Source organism: Odocoileus virginianus, chromosome 17, assembly GCF_023699985.2.
Source record: "Odocoileus virginianus isolate 20LAN1187 ecotype Illinois chromosome 17, Ovbor_1.2, whole genome shotgun sequence".
NCBI lineage: Eukaryota > Metazoa > Chordata > Mammalia > Artiodactyla > Cervidae > Odocoileus > Odocoileus virginianus.
Genome location: NC_069690.1, coordinates 4520452 through 4543305, shown reverse-complemented (window position 1 = coordinate 4543305; position 22854 = coordinate 4520452). Strand labels below are relative to the sequence as shown.

General features: G+C 36.2%; 1 protein-coding gene across 10 annotated transcripts in view; it reads right to left on the bottom strand.

Moving 5' to 3' along the window:
- The window catches only part of STXBP4 (syntaxin binding protein 4), a 217841-nt gene that overhangs the window by 157775 nt on the left and 37212 nt on the right, over nt 1-22854 (bottom strand). For all 10 annotated transcript variants that reach the window (XR_011492079.1, XM_070478469.1, XM_070478471.1 and 7 more), the window contains 4 exons: nt 17413-17519; nt 17015-17234; nt 15497-15575; nt 4992-5086 (listed from right to left, as the gene is read on the bottom strand). Coding sequence is in view for 9 of the 10 variants with exons in the window: in XM_070478469.1 (XP_070334570.1) it covers nt 4992-5086; nt 15497-15575; nt 17015-17234; nt 17413-17519 (501 nt within the window). In the remaining variant the exon portion in view is untranslated. The remainder of the gene's footprint in view (nt 1-4991; nt 5087-15496; nt 15576-17014; nt 17235-17412; nt 17520-22854) is intronic.

The window sequence follows — 22854 nt, the reverse complement described above, 5'->3', positions numbered from 1 at the left end:
ATACACTGTGATCAAGTTGGATTCATTCCAGAGGCACAAAGATGATTCAATGTATGCAAATCAATCAATGTGATATATACCCTATTAACAAAAGAAAAGATAAAAATCACATGATCATCTCAAAAGACGCAGAAAAAGCATATGACAAAATACAACATCCATTCATGATTAAAACTTGCATCAAAGTGAATATAGAAAGAACACATCTGAACATAGTAAAGGCCATTTGCAACAGACACAAACCCAAGATAATACTAATGATGAAAAGCTAAATTACTTCATGCTAAATTCAGGAACATGACAAGAATGCCCACTCTAACCATTTCTACTTAAATATTAGAAGTTTCAACCACAGCAACAAGACAAGAAAGAGAAATGAAAGGTATCCAAGTTGAAACTGAAAACGTAAAATTGTCACTATTTGCAGATGACATCTGAGAGTCATCTGTTCTATAGAGAGAAAACCCTAAAGTCTCTACAGAAAACTTTTAGAACTAATAAATGATTTAAACAAGGTAGTAGGATACAAGATTAATATACAGAATTATGTTGTGGTCTATAAACTAATAATGAAATATCAGAAAAGAAAGATAGCTGTTTAAAAGCCATATCAGAAAGAATAAAATACCTAGGAATAATCTTATGGTGAAAGACATATACTCTGAAAACCAATAAAACAAAAATGAAGGAAACTGAAGTTGATATAAAGTGGAATAAGAGATCTACAGATTTAATTCAATCTCTATGAAAATATCAGAACATTTTCACTGTACTAGAATAAACAATCATAAAATTCATATAGAAACAGGAAAGACTGCAAATGGCCAAATCATCTGTAACAAAGGAGGTAAGAATATACAATGGAGAAAAGATCATCTCTTAACAAGTGGTTCTGGAAAAACTGAAGTCACATGTAAAATTACGAGATTAGAACATTCTGTCACACCATATACAAAAATAAACTCAAAATGGTTTAAAGGCATAATGTAAGAACAGAAACCAGCAAACTCCTAGAAGAGAACATAGGCTGAATACTCTTTGACATAAATTATAGGAATATTTTTTTGAATCAGTCTCCTAAGGCAAAAGAAATAAAAGCAAAAATAAACAAATGCAACCTAATTAAACTTAAAAGCTTTGTCCAACAAAGGAAACCATAAACAAAATGAAAAGACAAGCTATAGAATGGGAAAAAGTATTTGTAAATGATGCACCAGACAAGGGATCAATATCCTAAACATATAAAAAACTCATAAACTCAATATAAAAAAAAAAACACCAAACAACCTAATCAAAAAATGGACAGAACACAGAACCTGAATAACCATTTCTCCAAAGACATACAGATACCTAATAGGCACATGGAAGGACACTCAACAAAACTAATTACAAGAAAAACGCAAATCAAAACAATAAAGAGATAACCAGTTCACTCTTGTCAGAATGACTACCACTGAAAAAGCCTACAAATATTGAATGCTTCAAGGATATGGACAAAAGGGAACCCTCTTACACTGTTAAAAGCAGTGTAAACAGGTGCTGAAATTTTGGAAAATAGTAAATAGCTTCCTCAAAAACTGAAATTACAACTACCATATATGATTCAGCAACTCTACTCCTGGGTATGTATTGGGAAAAAAATGAAAACACTAATTCAAAAAGATACACTCACCCTAATGTTCATAACAGCACTATTTATAACAGCTATGTCATGTAAGCAACCCAAGTGCCTCTCAACAGATGACTGGATTAAGAAGATGGGTGTGTGCTTGTGTTTGTGTGAGTGTATATATAATGGAATACTACTCAGCCATAAAAAATGAAATTCTGCCATTTGTAGCAACATGGATGGACCTAGAAAATATACTTAGTGAAATAAGTCAGACAAAGACAAGAATGATATGATATCACATGTGGAATCTAGAACACAATACAAACATATATACAAAACAGACTCAAAGGTATAGAAAAAAATTTATGATTATCAAAGAGGAGAGGAAAGGGGGGAATTAGGGACAAATCTCAGGTATGGGATTAACAGATATAAGCTACTATATATAAAAGAGATGAAAAGCAAAGATTTACTGTATAGCACAGGAATTATAGTCATTTTATAATAACCTATAATGGAGTATAATCTGCAAAAATTCTGAATTACTATGCAATATACTTGAAGAATATGGAGAAGGAAATGGCAACCCACTCCAGTATTCTTGCCTGGAAAATCCCATGGACTGAGGATCCTGGTAGGCTACAGTCCCTGGGGTCGCAAAGAGTCGGACACGACTGAGCGACTTCACTTCACTTCATACTTGAAGCTAATATAATATGCTTCAATTAGAAAAAAAAGTGCAGGTAACTTATCTTTGATTAAAAATAGGTTCCAATAATTTCTTGAATAACTAATGTCATCTTTAAACTGTAAATAAAAATACAAATTTGTGAGTTTAACTGTAAATAAAAATGTAAATTTGTCAGACACATAAATGTCCTTAACTTTTTCTGATATCTAACAAATGATGAATTTTAAAACTGTCACTCCTTAATAGATTAGTCACGTACTTCCTAACCTAATACAAAGAATACCTCATTAACTATATTCAGACATTGGGTACCATTGCTCACTACAGATTTCTTCAAATGTTATAGAAATGGCAAGAATAAAGTAAACATCAGTGAAATGGCATCTGTAACCCAAAGCATCTTTCTCCGGTGCAAAAATAAAGATAGCAAGGAGGTGCAATAATTTTCCACCTTCAAGCCAACTAAAAAGTATATCCCTATTTCTATGTTTAACCATACCTACTTATAAGTTTAACAATGGGATCAAACGAGACACATAGTATTAGTTCAGTGTTAGGAATTACTTTCCAGTATATCCTGATATAAAACTGTCTCCGTAGACTACTAAAACATGAAGGAGTTCATGAAGACAATGCCCCAGAAACATACATTTCACAGGTAATTTCCCTCATCAAATTCTAACTTCTCTGCCTTTCTTAAAAATTGTACCCCCCACCCAATTTTTTGTTAACTTGTTCTGTTAAGAAAAATGATGGATAAGGAAGAAAATAAGATAACTGGGACATTGTTTCTTAAAATAAATTGCAACCCAGAAAAAAAAATTGTTTTGGCTAATGACTTAATAACCACACAACCAGTCAACACCTTTTCCCTGTGAAATATTTTATATTACCAATTTCCTAGATACTATATGTAAATACTTATAGGAAATAGAGCAAAAAGATAGAATTTTATTATATTTTAAACACTTGAACACATTTATCAGTAAATAGGAAATATGTTAAAAATGTAATGGACAATAAAGTTGAATCTCTCTACAAAGTAGCAACTAAAATAGAAGGATCTATTTCAAATTAAACTGATACAGATATTACTACATTAATATGCAACTATTTAAAAAGGTAAGAGTAACTTAGAAAACACGGGTGGATAGAAGCTAAAATGGATTTTAGAAAAAAATATTTATTGCATGAAATTTAGTTTCAAACTCTGAAAACAAAGACTGCTCTACTAAATACAGTCACTGAAAATATCTGGAATAAAAGCAGGGAAGCTGAATTTACACAGAATGTAGGTTTCCTTAACTATAAAACTAATTTTATTTTGCTACAAAAATAATCAATTTCCTTAGACTAAAAGGAAGACTAAAAGTGGAATACCGATTCAATATGCAAGCAACTCACAGTTCTCGGAATCAATACAATTTAGATGATTTTCATATCTCTAAGAAAATTAATCATTTTTTTTAAAGTATGTGCTAGAAAAATTTAACTAGCTTAATTCAAGGAATAAACACTCCCAGGGAAAGTCATTAGGTGGATAATTTTCTCCTTATCCAGAGGAATGATTAGTATTAAACCTTAGATATTTCAAAATGTATATAACAGCAATATCATTAAAAAACAGTAGTCATTCATTTTTAGATATTAATAGATATGGTTTTAAACCTCAAACATTCTATTTTTTGATGATGTTAATGTTACTGATTGTAAAACTTGCCATTATCCAGAACTTACATTTCAGCCACAAAAAGAAAGTAAAACACAGGAAAAGATACTCAGGACTTTGAAGACACAAGGGAGACATATCAAGTATCTAATTAATGAGAAAATTTTATAGACCACAAATCAGATTTGTGTGATGGTACAGATTTAAGTAATGGTACAAAGAGATTGCAAGCTTTCACTTGCTGATAAAACACAGAAGATTTCAGGGTACTGTAAAGTGATGTTCATTTGCTACAGATGTGCAAAAATGGCAATTTTGGCCTAAACTATAAACGTCAGCAAGAAGCTGGACAAAGGAGTTGGAACTGAGTCAGAATTTGAACAATGAGTAAGATTCAAACTCATGTTATAAGGGTATTATTAGAGGACCTGCAAAGGTCTGAATATGTGAGTGAATGGTAATGCATAATTACTCTAGCTATGCATTTTTATACTCTTCCGAAATGTAAAAAATCATGATTCACAAAAACTGACAGGAAAGTAGAGGCTGTGAACCTTTAGCGCTATATCCATTTTCATATTTAAAAAACAAATGAACAACCCAAAAACCTTCATACATTTTTGCTGTCAGCTCCCAGGTAACCTGAGAGGAAAAGTTTTTAAATCTTTTTCTGCTTATAATTTTTCTTTTTTAATCATCTTGTTTCTTTTATAAATAGAAACTCTCAATATAAAGTTATCTTCCATATGATTTTTTTGGGTACATTGCTACCATTTTCTTTTTATCTAAGTAGGTTTATATTTCGTTGTTTAGGATTTAGCTTCCCTTCACTTTTTCAAAAATTGAGTAAAGGGGTATTACTTCCTTGCACTTATTGCCATTACAGGTTTGAAGTCTAATTGACTGCAAATGGATAATTCAAGAAACTAGTGGCTCCAATCTTTTATCCTCACAAAGAATGACAATACTTCCTTGCTATAGTTTCATGGAAGAAAACTGAAGAAATTTCAAGTATTTACCATTTCCAGTTTCTCTACCTTAACTCGAACAGATGGACTTAGGGAAATCTTCTTTCCTTGTGGCCCATAGTTATCAGTCCAAGCAGGGGCAATATCTAAGAGACAACAGGGTACACATTAATAGGAAATTTAATTGGAATAGAACTTTTCATTTGACAGGAGGTATTCTTGGCTCCTGCTGTTCAGAAAGAATTCTGGCTAATCAGTTGGCAGCTTTCACTTTTGTTTTCATTATTTTTTGTTCTTTAAATCTAAAATGTATCATATAAACCAGCTTCACTTAAGCCTTGAAAGACATGGTCTAAAAACAGTAGCCAATTATGCATTGAGTCCCACAGAAATATTAATTTAAAATACAAACATACATCCCACCACTTACTTACCCTGTCATCATAATGCCTTATTAATTGCAAAATGAAAGTCTTTTTTTCTTCCAAACTTAGTAAAATCATATTAGAAATTCAAAAAGGTCATAATTTCTCTTTAGCAAAAGCAGTTTGCTATATGAGTTCTGAAGGTACTATGGAAAAACTCACAAATGCAAACTGTTTCAAGGTTGTACAAAAAGTATGATTAGTCTGAGAACTTCTTGAACTGAAAATCTTATTTCTTATTTTACAGAAGGGTTATATTTTGAGGAGCATAAATGATTCTCAAGAGTTGAGTGTCGTACACCTCTTACCCATTCTCTAACGCCTTCTCAGTATACCCTGACTATTTAGATGAGCTCTATCCTTGATTTATGAGTAAAAACCAGGTGTCCCAAGGGACTAGAATTTAAAAAATTATTTGCCTTAATATGCCAAATTTTCTCAGATTTCTGCAATTCATGTCAATCTTTGTATCTAAATTGTCACCATTCTAAATACACTTTTAAATGGTATTTTACTAGTTCTACATAGAAACAAGAGGAAGAGAAAAAACTTTTTAAAATGTCACATTTTTATGCAGTGTTTTAATTTTTTTTTTTTATTTCTCAGAGCATCTGTCTCTGAGTACAAAATGATTTGCATTCTCTTTCCTAAGAACATAAGAAGTGCATATGAAAATAAATAGTCTTCCTCTAAACCTTTAACACTTCCTTAACATTCTATGTAAAATCTTGAATATAACTTATAGGTGTCAAGATCATAAAAAAAAAAAAAAAACGGTTACTGACTTTTAACTTTAAATGGAATTCAAAGGTTGAGAAAGACTGATTTTAGTATAATAGAATTTTTACAAATTTGACAAAGGCAACAAAGATGCCTTTTTACTGTGATACCTAATTGTTAGCCAAGGGCTAAAAATAAATTATGAATACATTCTTTTTCCTCTTAAGAGAAATTTTTTGCCAAACTTGAAGTGTAGCATAAAAGGTCAGCATGGAGTAAAGTGGTATGGAAACCCAAGTAGGAGATAAGTCAAACATTATTTTTCATTTTTAGGGTGTGGACATGTGAGTCTTGACAATGACCTTTTAGCCTGGTTCCTGACCTACAATTAATGCACACTAACACAAGGTGGACCCAAGCTAACTTAATCATGAACGCAGATCAAGACTAACCCTGAGTGTGAATTACTCAATTCAAGTGTGCGTGGAAGGGATGCAGGGGAGACAAAAGAGAGGGCAGGACAGGGACACATACCAAGGCATCTGTTTTTACTTATGTTTTCCTACTTATCCAGGCGTAAACATTCACTATGTGCAACAGTGGATATAAGAGAAGATTAGCACAAGAGTTGGACAAGACTTAGCAACTCAACCACCATGCTTACTTTTAGCCAGGCAGTACACTAAGTACTTTGGAGAAGGCAATGGGACCCCACTCCAGGACTCTCGCATGGAAAATCCCATGGACGGGGGAGCCTGGTGGGCTGCAGTCCATGGGGTCGCTAAGAGTCGGACACGACTGAGCGGCTTCACTTTCACTTTCCACTTTCATGCATTGGAGAAGGCAATGGCAACCCACTCCAGTGTTCTTGCCTGGAGAATCCCAGGGACGGGGGAGCCTAGTGGACTGCCATCTATGGGGTCGCACAGAGTCGGACACGACTGCAGTGACTTAGCAGCAGCAGCAGCAGCACACTAAGTACTTTATGTGCATAAATGCATTAATCAACAATAACCACAGTGACACAGGTATTATAATTTCCAATTAAAGATGATGACACCAAGACCCCAAAAGGTAAAGAAACTGGCACAATATACGGCAAGTAGGCAACCATGTAGGATTCTAATCTCTTATGACTCCTTAAGCCAATTGTTTAAATGTGTCAATATCTTTCATAATCAGTCTTTTCATCCATAAAGCAGGAGGAATAAAACAGATCACTTTACAGGAACTGTAATGGTAAAATTAAAAACCCTAGAAAACTACTATGAAAACTATGTGTACGTATGTGTTAAGTCACTTCAGTCGTGTCTGACTGTTACCCACCAGGCTCCTCTGTCCATGGGGATTTTCCAAGCAAGAATACTGGAGTGGGTTGCCATGCCCTCCTCCAGGGGAATCGTCCCAACCCAGAAATCAAATCCATGTCCCTTAGTCTATCTGCATTTGCAGGTGGGTTCTTTACTACTAGTGCCACCTGGGAAGCCCATGTAAACAATAAAGTACTGTTAATAGTAATGACGGCATTAGCGAAGCAAAGTCGCTCAGTTGTGTCCGACTCTTTGTGACACCATGGACTGCAGCATACCAGGCTCCTCTGTCTATGGAATATATATACATACAAAGATTAAATAGGAGACTAATGTAAAATTATACTAACCCCTCAATGGCTTAACAAAATCTCTCTTCTAGCCAAGCATCCCCTAAATCTTTACCTTGAGCCAAAACTTTAGGAAGATCTAGGCATAAATCCAGCATGCGTTTGTGCATGCTGTAATTCATGGTAGCTTGATCTGGAAAGCACCCACCACAGACAGTTTTCCTCAACTTCCAGTGTCCCTCTCAGTTTCAGCCTTGAGCGCCTTATTTACTTACGCATGTGGTGGGGGATTGAGAATTTTCAAAGTATGGCTTATTTCTCTTGGATCTTCTCTTCCTTTTCTTCTTTTTAGAAGAAAGGAAATGTTTTATGAGTGCAAAATCAATGCCATTTGGTTAATACTATGAACCTTACCCATAGATGTTTTTCTCATCACTAGCTTGTTTTCAGTTATAAAAGCCTTACTGTAGGAGAATTAAGGCTTCTGCTGTGGTAAAGTTAAAGTAGTGGCTGTCTTTCTTCACACAATAATTCTTTACTGACTTCCTCAGGAATGTCTTTAGTGTGGTTTAAGCTTCCTCACAAACTCTCCCTTCAGCTTATGGCAATAGTAAACAGCTGTATTCTGAAATGTGAAATTTATATAACAGAATAGTTTCTAAAAGCATACTCAAGTATAAAGTGGATTAAAAAACTTCTAACCAGTTTTACTGGCTTCCCTGGTAGCTCAGCTGGTAAAGAATCTACCTGTAATGCAGGAGACCCTGATTCAATTCCGAGGTTGGGAAGATCCCTTGGAGAAGGGATAGGTTACCCATTCCAGTAATTTTTTTTCCATTTATTTTTATTAGTTGGAGGCTAATTACTTTACATCATTGCAGTGGTTTTTGTCATACATTGAAACGAATTAGCCATGGATTTACATGTATTCCCCATCCCGGATCCCCCTCCCACCTCCCTCTCCACCCGATCCCTCTGGGTCTTCCTAGTGCACCAGGCCCGAGCACTTGTCTCATGCACCCAACCTAGGCTGGTGATCTGTTTCACCCTAGATAATATACATGTTTCGATGCTGTTCTCTTGAAACATCCCACCCTCACCTTCTCCCACAGAGTCCACAAGTCTGTTCTATACATCTGAGTCTCTTTTTCTGTTTTGCATATAGGGTTATCATTACCATCTTTCTAAATTCCATATATATGTGTTAGTATACTGTAATGGTCTTTATCTTTCTGGCTTACTTCACTCTGTATAATGGGCTCCAGTTTCATCCATCTCATTAGAACTGATTCAAATGAATTCTTTTTAATGGCTGAGTAATATTCCATGGTGTATATGTACCACAGCTTCCTCATCCATTCGTCTGCTGATGGGTATCTAGGTTGCTTCCATGTCCTGGCTATTATAAACAGTGCTGCGATGAACATTGGGGTGCACGTGTCTCTTTCAGATCTTGTTTCCTCGGTGTGTATGCCCAGAAGTGGGATTGCTGGGTCATATGGCAGTTCTATTTCCAGGTTTTTAAAAAACCTCTACACTGTTTTCCATAGGGGCTGTACTAATTTGCATTCCCACCAACAGTGTAAGAGGGGTCCCTTTTCTCCACACCCTCTCCAGCATTTATTGCTTGTAGACTTTTGGATAGCAGCCATCCTGACTGGCGTGTAATGGTACCTCATGTGGTTTTGATTTGCATTTCTCTGATAATGAGTGATGTTGAGCATCTTTTCATGTGTTTTTTTGCCATCTGAATATCTTCCTTGGAGAAATGTCTGTTTAGTTCTTTGGCTCATTTTTTGATTGGGTCATTTATTTTTCTGGAGTTGAGCTGGAGGAGTTGCTTGTATATTTTTGAGATTAATCCTTTGTCTGTTGCTTCGTTTGCTATTATTTTCTCCCAATCTGAGGGCTGTCTTTTCACCTTGCTTATAGTTTCCTTTGTTGTGCAAAAGCTTTTAAGTTTCATTAGGTCCCATTTGTTTATTTTTGCTTTTGTTTCTAAAATTCTGGGATGTGGGTCATAGAGGATCCTGCTGTGATTTATGTCGGGGAGTGTCTTGCCTATGTTCTCCTCTAGGAGTTTTATAGTTTCTGGTCTTACATTTAGATCTTTAATCCATTTTAAGTTTATTTTTGTGTATGGTGTTAGAAAGTGTTCTAGTTTCATTCTTTTACAGGTGGTTGACCAGTTTTCCCAGCACCACTTGTTAAAGAGGTTGTCTTTTTTCCGTTGTATATCCTTGCCTCCTTTGTCGAAGATAAGGTGACCATAGGTCCGTGGATTTATCTCTGGGCTTTCTATTCTGTTCCATTGATCTATATTTCTGTCTTTGTGCCAGTACCATACTGTCTTGATGACTGTGGCTTTGTAGTATAATTTGAAGTCAGGCAGGTTGATTCCTCCAGTTCCATTCTTCTTTCTCAAGGTTACTTTGGCTATTCGAGGTTTTTTGTATTTCCATACAAATTGTGAAATTATTTGTTCTAGTTCTGTGAAAATTACCGTTGGTAGTTTGATAGGGATTGCATTGAATCTATAGATTGCTTTGGGTAGTATAGCCATTTTGACAATATTGATTTTTCCAATCCATGAACACGGTATATTTCTCCATCTGTTTGCGTCCTCTTTGATTTCTTTCATCAGTGTTTTATAGTTTTCTATGTATAGGTCTTTTGTTTCTTTAGGTAGATATACTCCTAAGTATTTTATTCTTTTTGTTGCAATGGTGAATGGTATTGTTTCCTTAATTTCTCTTTCTGTTTTCTCATTGTTAGTGTATAGGAATGCAAGAGATTTCTGTGTGTTAATTTTATATCCTGGAAGTGTTGGCCACAGCAATCAGGGCAGAAAAAGAAGTAAAAGGAATCCAGATAGGAAAAGAAGTGAAACTCTCTCTGTTTGCAGATGACATGATCCTCTACATAGAAAACCCTAAAGACTCTACCAGAAAATTACTAGACCATTCCAGTATTCTTGGGCTTCCTTGGTGGCTGAGACAGTAAAGAACTTGCCTGCAATATGGGAGACCTGGGTTCGATCCCTAGGTTGGGAAGATCCCCTGGAGGAGGGCATGGCAACCCACTCCAGTATTCTCGACTGGAGAACCCCATGGACAGAGGTGCCTGGCCGGCTACAGTCCATGGGGTCGCAAAGAGTCAGACAGGACTGACTGACTAACCACAACCAGTTTTACAGTTTAGAATGTTTTTGAGATGGGAACAGGGGTAGATTTGCCTCATTAAGTTTATTTTTGTTGAGATTATATTAACACTCATATATTTTTAAGATTAATAAATACCAGCTGGCTGATGGTGTTTAGATGTGACAGTTAAGGATCTAATTTGGGAACAATTTATAAATAACTACTGAGAACAAGTCACAATGTATGTGAGTTACCTACAGAATTTAGAGTTGACTTTGTTTTTTTCCCCTCAGAAATATCTTGTCTACTACATTCTTGTGGAAGAAAATGGTTGGTCCTAAAGTCAATTCCATTTCAACTCTAGAAAAATTTCCCATTCTAATTGCATTTTAATATTTACATAGAGCTTACTCACTCAAATAAATTTTTCAGTAGATTATTTTTCTACAACAAAATCAAGCATCATTTTTTACATTCACTGGCGCAAATTTACCTCAGTTTATTCATTACTGTAGGATCTCCTTGCTTTAATTGGATTTGCCTCCTAGGAGCACCTGACATGTAGCTCATCCTTACTTTTTTGCTTTTGATGATGGTGCCTCATTCACTTAGGATGATCTCTTATCTTCTTGCATCCACTGACATTTATCACTTCTTTCAAGATATACATGATGTCTGACTTTTGCCAAGAAATTTTTCTCTATTGATTTCTGTATCTTGTTCAGTCACTCAGTCATGTCTGACTCTTTGTGGCCCACCTGGCTCCTCTGTCCATGGAATTTTCCAGACAAAAATACTGGAGCAGGTTGCCATTTTCTAGTTCAGGGGATCTTCTCGATCGAGGATCAAACCCTCATCTCGTGTCTCCTGCACTGGCAGGTGGATTCTTTACCGTGAACACCACCTGGGTATTTTGTGACAAATCAGTAACTATGTACTAGCTTCAGGGGTAGAGAAGGAGGATGTAAAATTGAATTGAAAGACAGAAGCTTTCACTTCTGCTCTAAAATACATGTCCTGGAATTTTATCTGAGCTATATTCTAAACTTCAGTTTCTGTAAAATTAATAATAGCAAAATGTACTGAGCATATTCTCTGTACTAACTACAAATTGCTTAATATACACAATCTTGTTTAATACTCATAAGAACCCCGAGAGGAAACTATTTCAATATAAGCTAATTCAGCTAATAAGTTGGGAACAGAGATCTGAATCTCTAAGTTTGCATTCAGGGCCGGGTAATTAACATTGTATTTTCCCTGTATCACACTCCAGTCACTTACAACTTGTTTTCTTAATCCACTTTGTTCATGTCTTCACATGTCTTGTGCAAGTATGTTATTCATCAATAAGATAGTGTGTGTGTGTGCGCCATGTGTGCTAGGTCGCTTCAGTTGTGTCCGACTCTTGTGTACCCTATGGACTATAGCCGGCCAGGCTCCCCATCCATGGGATTCTTCAGGCGACACAGTATATTTCTCTTGTTTATTGACTGATTTCTGGGTCTTCCCTGCTGCACACAGGCTGTCTGCAGTTGTGGCGAGCGGGGTCTGCTCTCTGGTTGTGGTGCACAGGCTTCTTTCCCACTGTGTGGCTTCTCGTGTGGCAGAGCACAAGCTCGAGGGCACATGGGCTCCAGCAGCCATGGAGTGTGGGCTCACTAGCTGCGGCTCGTGGGCTCTGGATTGTGGACTCACTACCTGTGGCACACAGGCTGAGTTGCCCTGGGGCATGTGAATCTTCCCAGACTGGGACTGAACCTGTGTCTCCTGCATTGGCAGGTGAACCACTGGAGCACAAGAGAAGTCTGACAGTATACATCTTAAAGTCCCAAAACTACTCACCTCCCGCGCTAGTCAACACAGAACATGGCACATAGTCAAGTACTTATCCAATAAAATAATCATACATATACACAAACAAACATACACATATATAATGATTTCCAATCTGAATAATGAAGGTTTTTAACCTCATATTTTATTTGACAATATACTATTAAGTATCTCACGAGAAATATTCTAATTCCTTTATAATTCTTACTGAACCATGATAGTACATGACATACTCAGTAAACATTTACTGAATAAATAAATGGCTAAAAGACACATTAAGTAGTTCAATTGTTTTCAAAATTAAAAACAAGTTGCATAAATGCCTCTGCACCACTGTTTGCTTCTTTCATTTATCTTCTTTATCTCACATGCGTTCCCAATTTAAAATAAAAACAATATACCAAGAGAAAGGAAATTAATTATGTAAAGGAAATAATACTAAATAAGTTTCTAAAGGCCAACAAATCCCATTAAGTAAAAAGGCATACAATTGATGGCTAAAGATTGCTCCTAACCCACTGGTAAACACTGCTCCAAGTCAGGGAGACCACTATGGAATCCACTATAAATTCCTGTTAAGTATAGGAGCTACGTGCTATAGTATGAATGTTGTGTCCTCTCAAAATTTCTATGCTAAAATCCTAACCCCCAAGATCATGGTATTAGAAACTGGGGCCATTGGGAGGTGCTTACACCATGAAGGTGGAGCCCTCATGAATGGAATTACTGTTCTTATAAAAGAGAACCCACAGTGCCCCCTAGACTTTTCTACCATGTAAGGACACAATGAGAATTGCAACCACAAGAAGGCTTTCTCTCAGATCATGCTGGCACCATGACCCTGGACTTCTAACCTCCACAACTGTGAGAAATAAATGTCTGTTGTTTATAAGTTACCCAATCTGTGGTATTTTGCGAAAATAACCCAGACTATGGCTTTATTGACTATACCAAAGCCTTTGACTGTGTGGATCACAATAAATTGTGGAAAATTCTGAAAGAGATGGGAATACCAGACCACCTGATCTGCCCCTTGACAAACCTACATGCAGGTCACGAAGTAACAGTTAGAACTGGACATGGAACAACAGACTGATTCCAAATAGGAAAAGGAGTACATCAAGGCTGTATACTGTCACCCTGCTTATTTAACTTATATGCAGAGTACATCATGAGAAACGCTGGGCTGGAGGAAGCACAAGCTGAATCAAGATTGACGGGAGAAATATCAATAACCTCAGATATGCAGATGACACCACCATATGGCAGAAAGTGAAGAAGAACTAAAGAGCCTCTTGATGAAAGTAAAAGAGGAGAGTGAAAAAGTTGGCTTAAAGCTCAACATTCAGAAAACTAAGATCATGGCATCCAGTCCCATCACTTCATGGGAAATAGATGGGAAAACAGTGAAAACAGTGGCTGACTTTCTTTTTCTGGGCTCCAAAATCACTGCAGATGGTGATTGCAGCCATGAAATTAAAAGATGCTTACTCCTTGGAAGGAAAGTTATGACCAACCTAGATAGCAGAGATATTACTTTGCCAACAAAGGTCCATCTAGTCAAGGCTATGGTTTTTCCAGTGGTCATGTATGGATGTGAGAGTTGGACTATAAAGAAAGCTGAGTGCCGAAGAATTGATGCTTTTGAACTGTGGTATTGGAGAAGACTCTTGAGAGTCCCTTGGACTGCAAGGAGATCCAACCAGTCCATCCTAAAGGAGATCAGTCCTGGGTGTTCACTGGAAGGATTGATGCTGAAGCTGAAACTCCAATCCTTTGGCCACTTGATGCGAAGAACTGACTCATTTGAAAAGACCCTGATGCTGGGAGGCATTGGGGGCAGGAGGAGAAGGGGACGACAGAGGATGAGATGGTTGGATGGCATCACCGACTCGACGGACATGGGTTTGGGTGGACTCCGGGAGTTGGTGATGGACAGGGAGGCCTGGCTTCCTGAGGTTCATGGGGTTGCAAAGAGTCGGACATGACTGAGCGACTGAACTGAACTGAACTGAACCCAGACTATGACACTATAAAATTTTTACTAACTCTTATTTTGTGGTTTTAATCTACACAATGCTACTAAAGATTAAAATATGTAAGTAACAATTTTCTTAATAATTTAGACACATAATTAACTCTTCTTTTCTACACAATTTTCTATAAGGATAGTTTTTCTTCTTTAATTTGTTTTCTCATTTAACTTTTGGAGAAAATTTAAGGGGAAGATTGTGTTCTTGATATTTGAGCCTGGAAACACTTTATTGATTGATAAAAATCCTTTTTTTATGGGTAACTTACACAATTAATCCTTTATTGTTTAAAAACATCAAAAAGTCATTTCATGAAAATTAAGAACCAACAATCTGAATTCATAATACTCAAGTGTTTTCCAATTTATATCTATATAATCTCTTCCAAGGAAAATAAAACGTATTTCTTTTCTTAAGCCATGCTCCCTTCTATAATTTCTCTGAAAGGTGTATTTAATATACCTCACCAGGATTTCACTAAAAGGACAAGGAAACCTAATCTTGATTTAAAGAAGACTTTTCATTATGTGGTTTCAACAGTCCATTGATTATTACAGCTTCATAAACACTATTATGATAATGTATCTTTTAAAATTTCAACCCCTTGTTCAGGAAAATTTTCAATGAAAGTCATAATCTAACAGAGACCACTGCATGATAGATTAATTTTTCTCTTTTATTCAATGAAGAAAAAAGAAACAATGCACTCTTCTCTAAAGTCTATTGTCACCTTATGCACTCCTCCTTGAGAGAGTAATTGAAAAAAATAACAGGAAAAAGGAATTAAGTGTGCATTTACCTGTATTAGACATATCTGTAGGGCTGTTGTCTGAAGAACTAACTGGAATCTCTTCTGTTTTCTTGTATCCAGTTTTTATCTAAGAAAGAAAATGAGGAATATGAAATGTCATTTTCTAAAGTAGGTCAAAGACCAGACTAGGTATTCATGTTAACATAAAAAGAATGATTAATGAGATTAAAGCAACAGTCCTGAAAATATGAAACCTTTAAAATTTTGGTATATTCACCTTCAAACAAAGCAATTTAGAATTAAAGTAACAGCTGCTTTTAAAGCTCCACCATAACCAAGGATAACAAAATATAAGGCTATGTACCATGTCTCTGAAAAGGTATTATAACCCCAAATGAAAAAGTATAAGGGCTAAGAGAAAATCTTAAACTCTATATCTGATTAGCATGGACCCAAAACTGAAGATATCTATGATGAAATTTATCCCCCTGACTAAAAGCCTACTTGAGTTTCAAGTTTATTATATATGCTCTATTCTATAATTCATTATTAACTGCACTGTAGCGATTAGTAATTACAGTCATCCCTTTGTATCTGCCAGTTTTGCATCTGCATATTCAATCAACAGCAAATTGAAACTATTTTTAAAAATTCCAGAAAGTTCCAAAAAGCAAAACTTGAATTTGCAGCACCAGCAAATATACTGGCTATTAAGTGTAATCTAGAGGTGATATAAAATATAAGGGGAGGGTGTGCATAGATTATATGCAAATACAACACCATTGTATACAAGAAACTTTAGCATCCTTGGATTCGGGTATCTGCTGTGGGGGCTCTGGGAGGAGGTTGTCGTGGATATCTACAGATATCAAAGGATGACTGTAATTATATTGATTTCCATGTAGAAACTCCCCCTTTTGTGTGATTCATTGTTAAAGACCCTGATTCTGGGAAAGATTGAAGGCAAGAGGAGAAGTGGGTGACAGAGGATGAGATGGATGGATGGCATTGCCAACTCAATGGACATGAGTTTGAGCAAACTCCAGGAGACAGTGAAGGACAGGGAAGCCTGATATCCTGCAGTCCATGGGGTCGCAAAGAGTCGGAGATGACAGCAACTGAACAACAACAAAGCTGAATTATATTCCAGCATATGCATGTGAGGGAACAATATCCGCCTACACTGTGTAGAAAAGAGCTGAGGAACAAAAAGGAAGATTGCTCGTCTTCAGTCAAGCAGAAAACAGAAAAAAATAATAAATGGAATAATATGAGAGACTATCTGAATATAAATATAACATTTCATATCACAGTTTTGAGTATATCTAAGCATATCTTCATGATGTCATTCCTGATTATGATTTTCCTGACATAGAATACATTGACCTGAAAAATTATTAATAGCACAGCATAAAAATCTTAAACAAAAAAGATCTTTCAAGGAAATACCAATTGGTTAACAAACTATATTACCAAAATTATAGTTCTATTATGTTTACAACAAACATAATGACACACAGAGGTTTATGGACAAACAGAGAAACAAACAGAGAAATATAAGATTACCTGATTCCTCCTAAAAGAAGGTAAAATGGCATCTGTAGATTTGGGAGTGGATGAGGTCTTTGGAATTAGTATTTCAGGAGGAGAAGAAATAAGGCTAAATTTTGAGGCTTGAGGTCTATATTCTCCTGTAGCTTGTAAATGGGATGAACAAGATGGATTTTCTAAATGGCTGCTGTCAGATTTCTGTCTTATGAATGCTATCTCCCAAGCAGATTCTGACCTAGCATTAAAAAGAAATCACTTTATGGATACAGTACAATTGAATTCTAAGATGACATTTCAAATATTAGCAGAAAAGACTTGTTTTGGGTCTAAAGTAAGTACTAGGACAACTTAAATTTCTATTTTTATGGAGACATGCTAAATGATTCATTCTATCTTACGGCTAGAATAGTTACCTCAACTTGGCTCTGGTAATTATGCTTTTTGCTTCTTCAAATGATACACCAATCATAGACTCCTTGTTTATTGAGACAAGTTGATCTCCTGGTTTCAAACGTCCATCCTAACAAAAATAATAATATTTGTAAAGAAACTGATTAAGGTGTTTCTTAAAAACATTATTGACACAATTTTTAAAATTTTAATTAATTTACTTAACTGGAGGCTAACTACTTTATGATATTCTGGTGTTTTTGCCATACATTGACATGATCAGCCATGGGTGTACATGTGCCCCCCAGTCCTGAACCCTCTTCCCACCTCCCTCCCTATCCCATCCTTCTGGGTTGGCCCAGTGCACCAGCTTTGAGTTCCCTGCTTCATGCATCAAGCTTGCACTGGTCATCTATTTCACACACAGTAATAAACATGTTTCAATGCTATTCTCTCAAATCATCCCACCCTGCCTTCTCCCACAGAGTAAAAAGTCTGTTCTTTACACCTGTGGTCTTTGCGGTCTCACATATAGGGTTGTCACTACCATCTTTCTAAATTCCATATATATGCATTAATATATTGTATTGGTGTTTTTCTTTCTGACTCACATCGCTCTGTATAATAGACTCCAGTTTCATCCACCTCATTAGAACTGAGTCAAATGTGTTGTTTTTAATAGCTGAGTAATATTCCATGGTGTATATGTACCACAGCTTTCTTATCCATTCGTCTGCTGATGGACATCTAGGTTGATTTCATGTCCTAGCTATCATAAACAGTGCTGCAATGAACACTGGGGTACACGTGTCTCTTTCAATTCTGGTTTCCTTGGTGTGTATGCCCAGCAGTGGGATTGCTGGGTCATATGGCAGTTCTATTTCCAGCTTTTTCAGGAATCTCCACACTTCTCCATAGTGGCTGTACTAGTTTGCATTCCCACCAACAGTATAAGAGGGTTCCCTTTTCTCCACACCCTCTCCAGCATTTATTGTTTGTAGACTTTTTGATGGCAGCCATTCTGATGGGTGTGAGATGGTACCTCATTGTGGTTTTGATTTGCATTTCTCTGATAATGAGTGATGTTGAGCATCTTTTCATGTGTTTGTTAGCCACCTGTATGCCTTCTTTGGAGAAACGTCTATTTAGTTCTTTGGCCCATTTTTTGACTGGGTCATTTATTTTTCTGGTATTGAGCTGCTTGTATGTTTTTGAGATTAATTGTCAGTTGCTTCATTTGCTATTATTTTCTCCCATTCTGAAGGCTGTCTTTACACCTTGCTTATAGTTTCCTTCATTGTGCTAAAGCTTTTAAGTTTAATTAGGTCCCATTTGTTTATTTTTGCTTTTATTTCCATTACTCTGGGAGATGGGTCATAAAGGATCTCCCTGTGATTTATGTCAGAGAGTGCTCTGCCTATGTTTTCTTCTAGGAGTTTTATAGTTTCTGGTGTTACATTTAGATCTTTAATCCATTTTGAGTTTATTTTTGTGTATGGTGTTAGAAAGTGTTCTAGTTTCATTCTTTTACAAGTGGTTGATCAGTTTTCCCAGCACCACTTGCTAAAGAGATTGTCTTTTCTCCATTATATATTTTTGCCTCCTTTGTAGAAGATAAGGTGTCCATAGGTGTGTGGATTTATCTCTGGGCTTTCTATTTTGTTCCATTGATCTGTACTTCTGTTTTTGTGCCAGTACCATACTGTCTTGATGACTGTAACTTTGTAGTGTAGTCTGAAGTCAGGCAGGTTGATTCCTCCAGTTCCATTCTTCTTTCTCAAGATTGCTTTGGCTATTTGAGGTTTTATGTGTTTCCATACCAATTGTGAAATTATTTGTTCTAGTTCTGTGAAAAGTACCATTGGTAGCTTGATGGGGAATTGCACTGAATCTGTAGATTGCTTTGGGAAGTATACTCATTTTCACTACATTGATTCTTCCAATCCATGAACATGGTATATTTCTCCATCTATTTGTGTCATCTTTGATTTCTTTCATCAGTGTTTTATAGTTTTCTATACATAGGTCTTTTGTTTCTTTAGGTAAATTCATTCCTAAGTATTTTATTCTTTTCGTCTTAATGGTGAATGGGATTGTTTCCTTAATTTCTCTTTGTTTTCTCAGTGCACAGGAATGCAAGGGATTTCTGTGTATTAATTTAATACAATTAAAGCAAAGCACAGTATTAGTAGAGAATGACTTAAAGAAAAGAGTAAAAAGAAAATTTTTGACAAAGAGTTTCAACAGTAAAAAGTTTTTATTAAAGTCTGGCTTGGTAATGTACAAGTTTTCCTGATAGCTCAGTTCGTAAAGAATCCGCCTGTAATCTGGGAGACCCCAGTTCGATTCCTGGGTCAGGAAGATCCCCTGGAGAAGGGAAAGGCTACCCATTCCAGTAATCTTGGGCTTCCCTTGTGGCTCAGCTGGTAAAGAATCTTCCTGCTATGTGGGAGACCTGGGTTTGATTCCTGGGTTGGGAAGATTCTCTGGAGAAGGGAAAGTCTACCCACTCCAGTAGTCGGGCCTGGAGAATTCCACGGACTGTGTATTCCATGCGGTCACAAAGATTCAGACACAACTGAGTGACTTTCACTTTGCTAATATACATGAATGAAATGGAAATGCTCATGTATTCCTAGAATAAACTTTCATGTTAAGGTATCCTGAAGATATGAAGACACAGCCTGGTATACTAGGAAAAGAAGCCTGTTTTAAAAGGTCAGTTGTTTGAGACAAAAACAGGTCTGTCTGTGATAAAGTAGGCCAAATAATTCTAGGATATTTCAGAATATAAGACTCATTCAGTTTAATTTCTAAGCATTCCTGTATCTTTCAACCCATCACACATTAAGAGTTATTTTCACGGTTAGAATTTTTTAAAATTCTGCCAATGATCTTAACTAAATTGATTCTACCCACATTTCTGTTCATGGTCAAACATCATCTTTTTTGGATCTGCTGTCCTTCCTGTGACTGACAAAGAACCAGCTGGTTATACAAGGAGTTCTACTGACATCCTACTAATAACAACCAATCCTAACTGGCTGCCTGGCATTGTCTTTTCCAGGACCTATCTCTGCCAATGACTATACGCGTGTGTGCTAAGTCGTGTCCGACTCCTGCAACCCCATTGACTATAGGCCACCAGGCTCCTCTGTTCAAGAATACTGGAGTGGGTTGCCATTTCCTCCTCCAGAGGATCTTCCCGAACCAGGGACTGAACCTGCGTCTCCTGCATCTCCTGCTTTGACAGGCAGTTTCTTTACCACTAAGCTACCTGGGAGGTCCCCTTGCCTAAAACTAGCCTAACTGTATAAGACAAAGCATAAATGTTACAAGATTCAATGTATACATTAGGTAAGTTTTCTTGGTTTTCATTCATCTTTTAATTCAAACTGGAAAATGAAAAATGAACTCTCTTCATTTTCAGTTCCTAAGATGCTTCTCAATCATTAGTACAAATACAGAAAGCATTATTTCTACAACTAGGGAAAAGTTTATAAAGTCAAAAAGCATTTTTACCCTTGAGGGTATTTAATTCCACAAATTCAAGGAAATAGCTTTTAAAAAGCCTTATCGTCTAAGCTATATCCTTGGATAACTAATCTTTGATTTGAACTGCATTATATATAACAATGGTGATTTATGGTTACTTTACTGTTGAGTAACAATGTTTTTTTTTAAAAAATGTATTTTTTATTATCTCTTACACTGAACACTGAGTATACAGGAAGGCAAATAAATATAAACATGTTATTTCTAATATTGTGTAATAAAAGATAAGATAATCTAAATGAATAATGACCCTATGACCATTCTGAAATATAAACATAAAACCACAAAGTCAATTTGATTTAAAATATATAGTATTTGAAAACTAATTTGGATTTTATAAGCATGTGATTAAATATAACTAGCAAAGTTTGAGAATACACAATTGCTATATTCACAAGTGATTTTTTTCCCCCCTCCTTCCATTTGATCAATGTATGGGGACTAAAACACAATAGTAATGCTGGAAAAGGCTAAGCAGCATGGAGAAAGTATCTACCATATGGATGCTACATGTTCAGTAAAATGAAGGAGCTGATTTTGTAATATTTTATAAAATCAAGTCTGATGACAGACTTTGGTAACATATGCATTGAAGTCAACTATGTTCAGACTATACTTAGAAACTTACATATGAGAACTTGCGATTTAATATGCTAAATATTAGCCTGAGGATGTCACTTCCCTGAGATTAAAGTGAAATGGTGACAAACAAAGAAACAAAACAACCTTTTCGCCATAGGCAAAAAGATATGGCTGGTAAAAGTTACCAAAGAACAAACAAAATTCTGGAGAGCACTTAATTCTGAAAAGGAGGGTGGAGAATATAATGGAGTGGGAGGAAAACACATAGGAAGACTTAATAGCAATATTTTCTATTTAAGTCAAACAGTGAAGTCTAAGTGGACTCATGGGTGTTCATCATTATGCTTTATAAGTCAGATATCTGCTCCAATATCTTTTTGTATGTGTAAAATGTTACATTATTAAAAGAAGAGAAAATTTCCATCCCATTGAAATAAAGCAAACACTCATAACATTTAGGGCTTCCCTGGTGGCTCAGTTGGTAAAGAATCCACCTGCAATGCGGGAGACCCCAGTTCAATTCCTGGGATGGGAAGATCTCCTGGAGAAGGGAACAGCTACCCACTCCAGTATTCTGGCCTGAAGAATTCCAAGGACTGCATAGTCCTTGGGATTGCAAAGAGTTGGACACGACTGAGTGACTTTCATTTCATGACATTTAAGCTCAACAATGTTTCTAACTAGATGAATTTTATTTTATTTTGGTTCTATATTCCAAAATTTGCACTGGAAGTAGGGTCAAATAGTGATTTTTTTAAAATCTAACTTAAAAATAAATAAATGTCTGTTAAATCCAACTCTATCCCATTTGGAATCTGCAAAAAATTCTTCCTTAGAATCAGCTTAAAAAGGCAGATTATAACTGAAATTTAATGACTACACTACTATTGACTTATATCCCAAAGCCTGGCAATAACTTAGGGAAAGAAAGGGAACAATGAAGGAAGCTCTGCTTCATTGAAGCAAAGCATTTGAAGGACTCTGACAAGGGGAAAAAAGTTCTTTTAGAAGTGGGGTGGTGGACAGTAAATATTTGGTTGTTTTGTTTTACCCTAAATACTCTTAGTATTAACAGTTCCTGGTTTTTATTAAACTTCCTTGGAAAGGGAAAATTCCATGATGATGACTAGAGGCCAGATGGCAACTCCACTGTCTGCTATTTGGGCAGGAGCCTTCAGAGGCAGTGGACTGGTGAGGAGAAAAGAGAATGAGGCATGGAAACCAGATAGATCTGAATTCAAATTTGAGCTCCACAGATTGCTAGCTAAGATGTTCATAAACAATGAGAGAAGGTGAAGGAAGGTGATGCAGGAGGTGCATCTCATCCA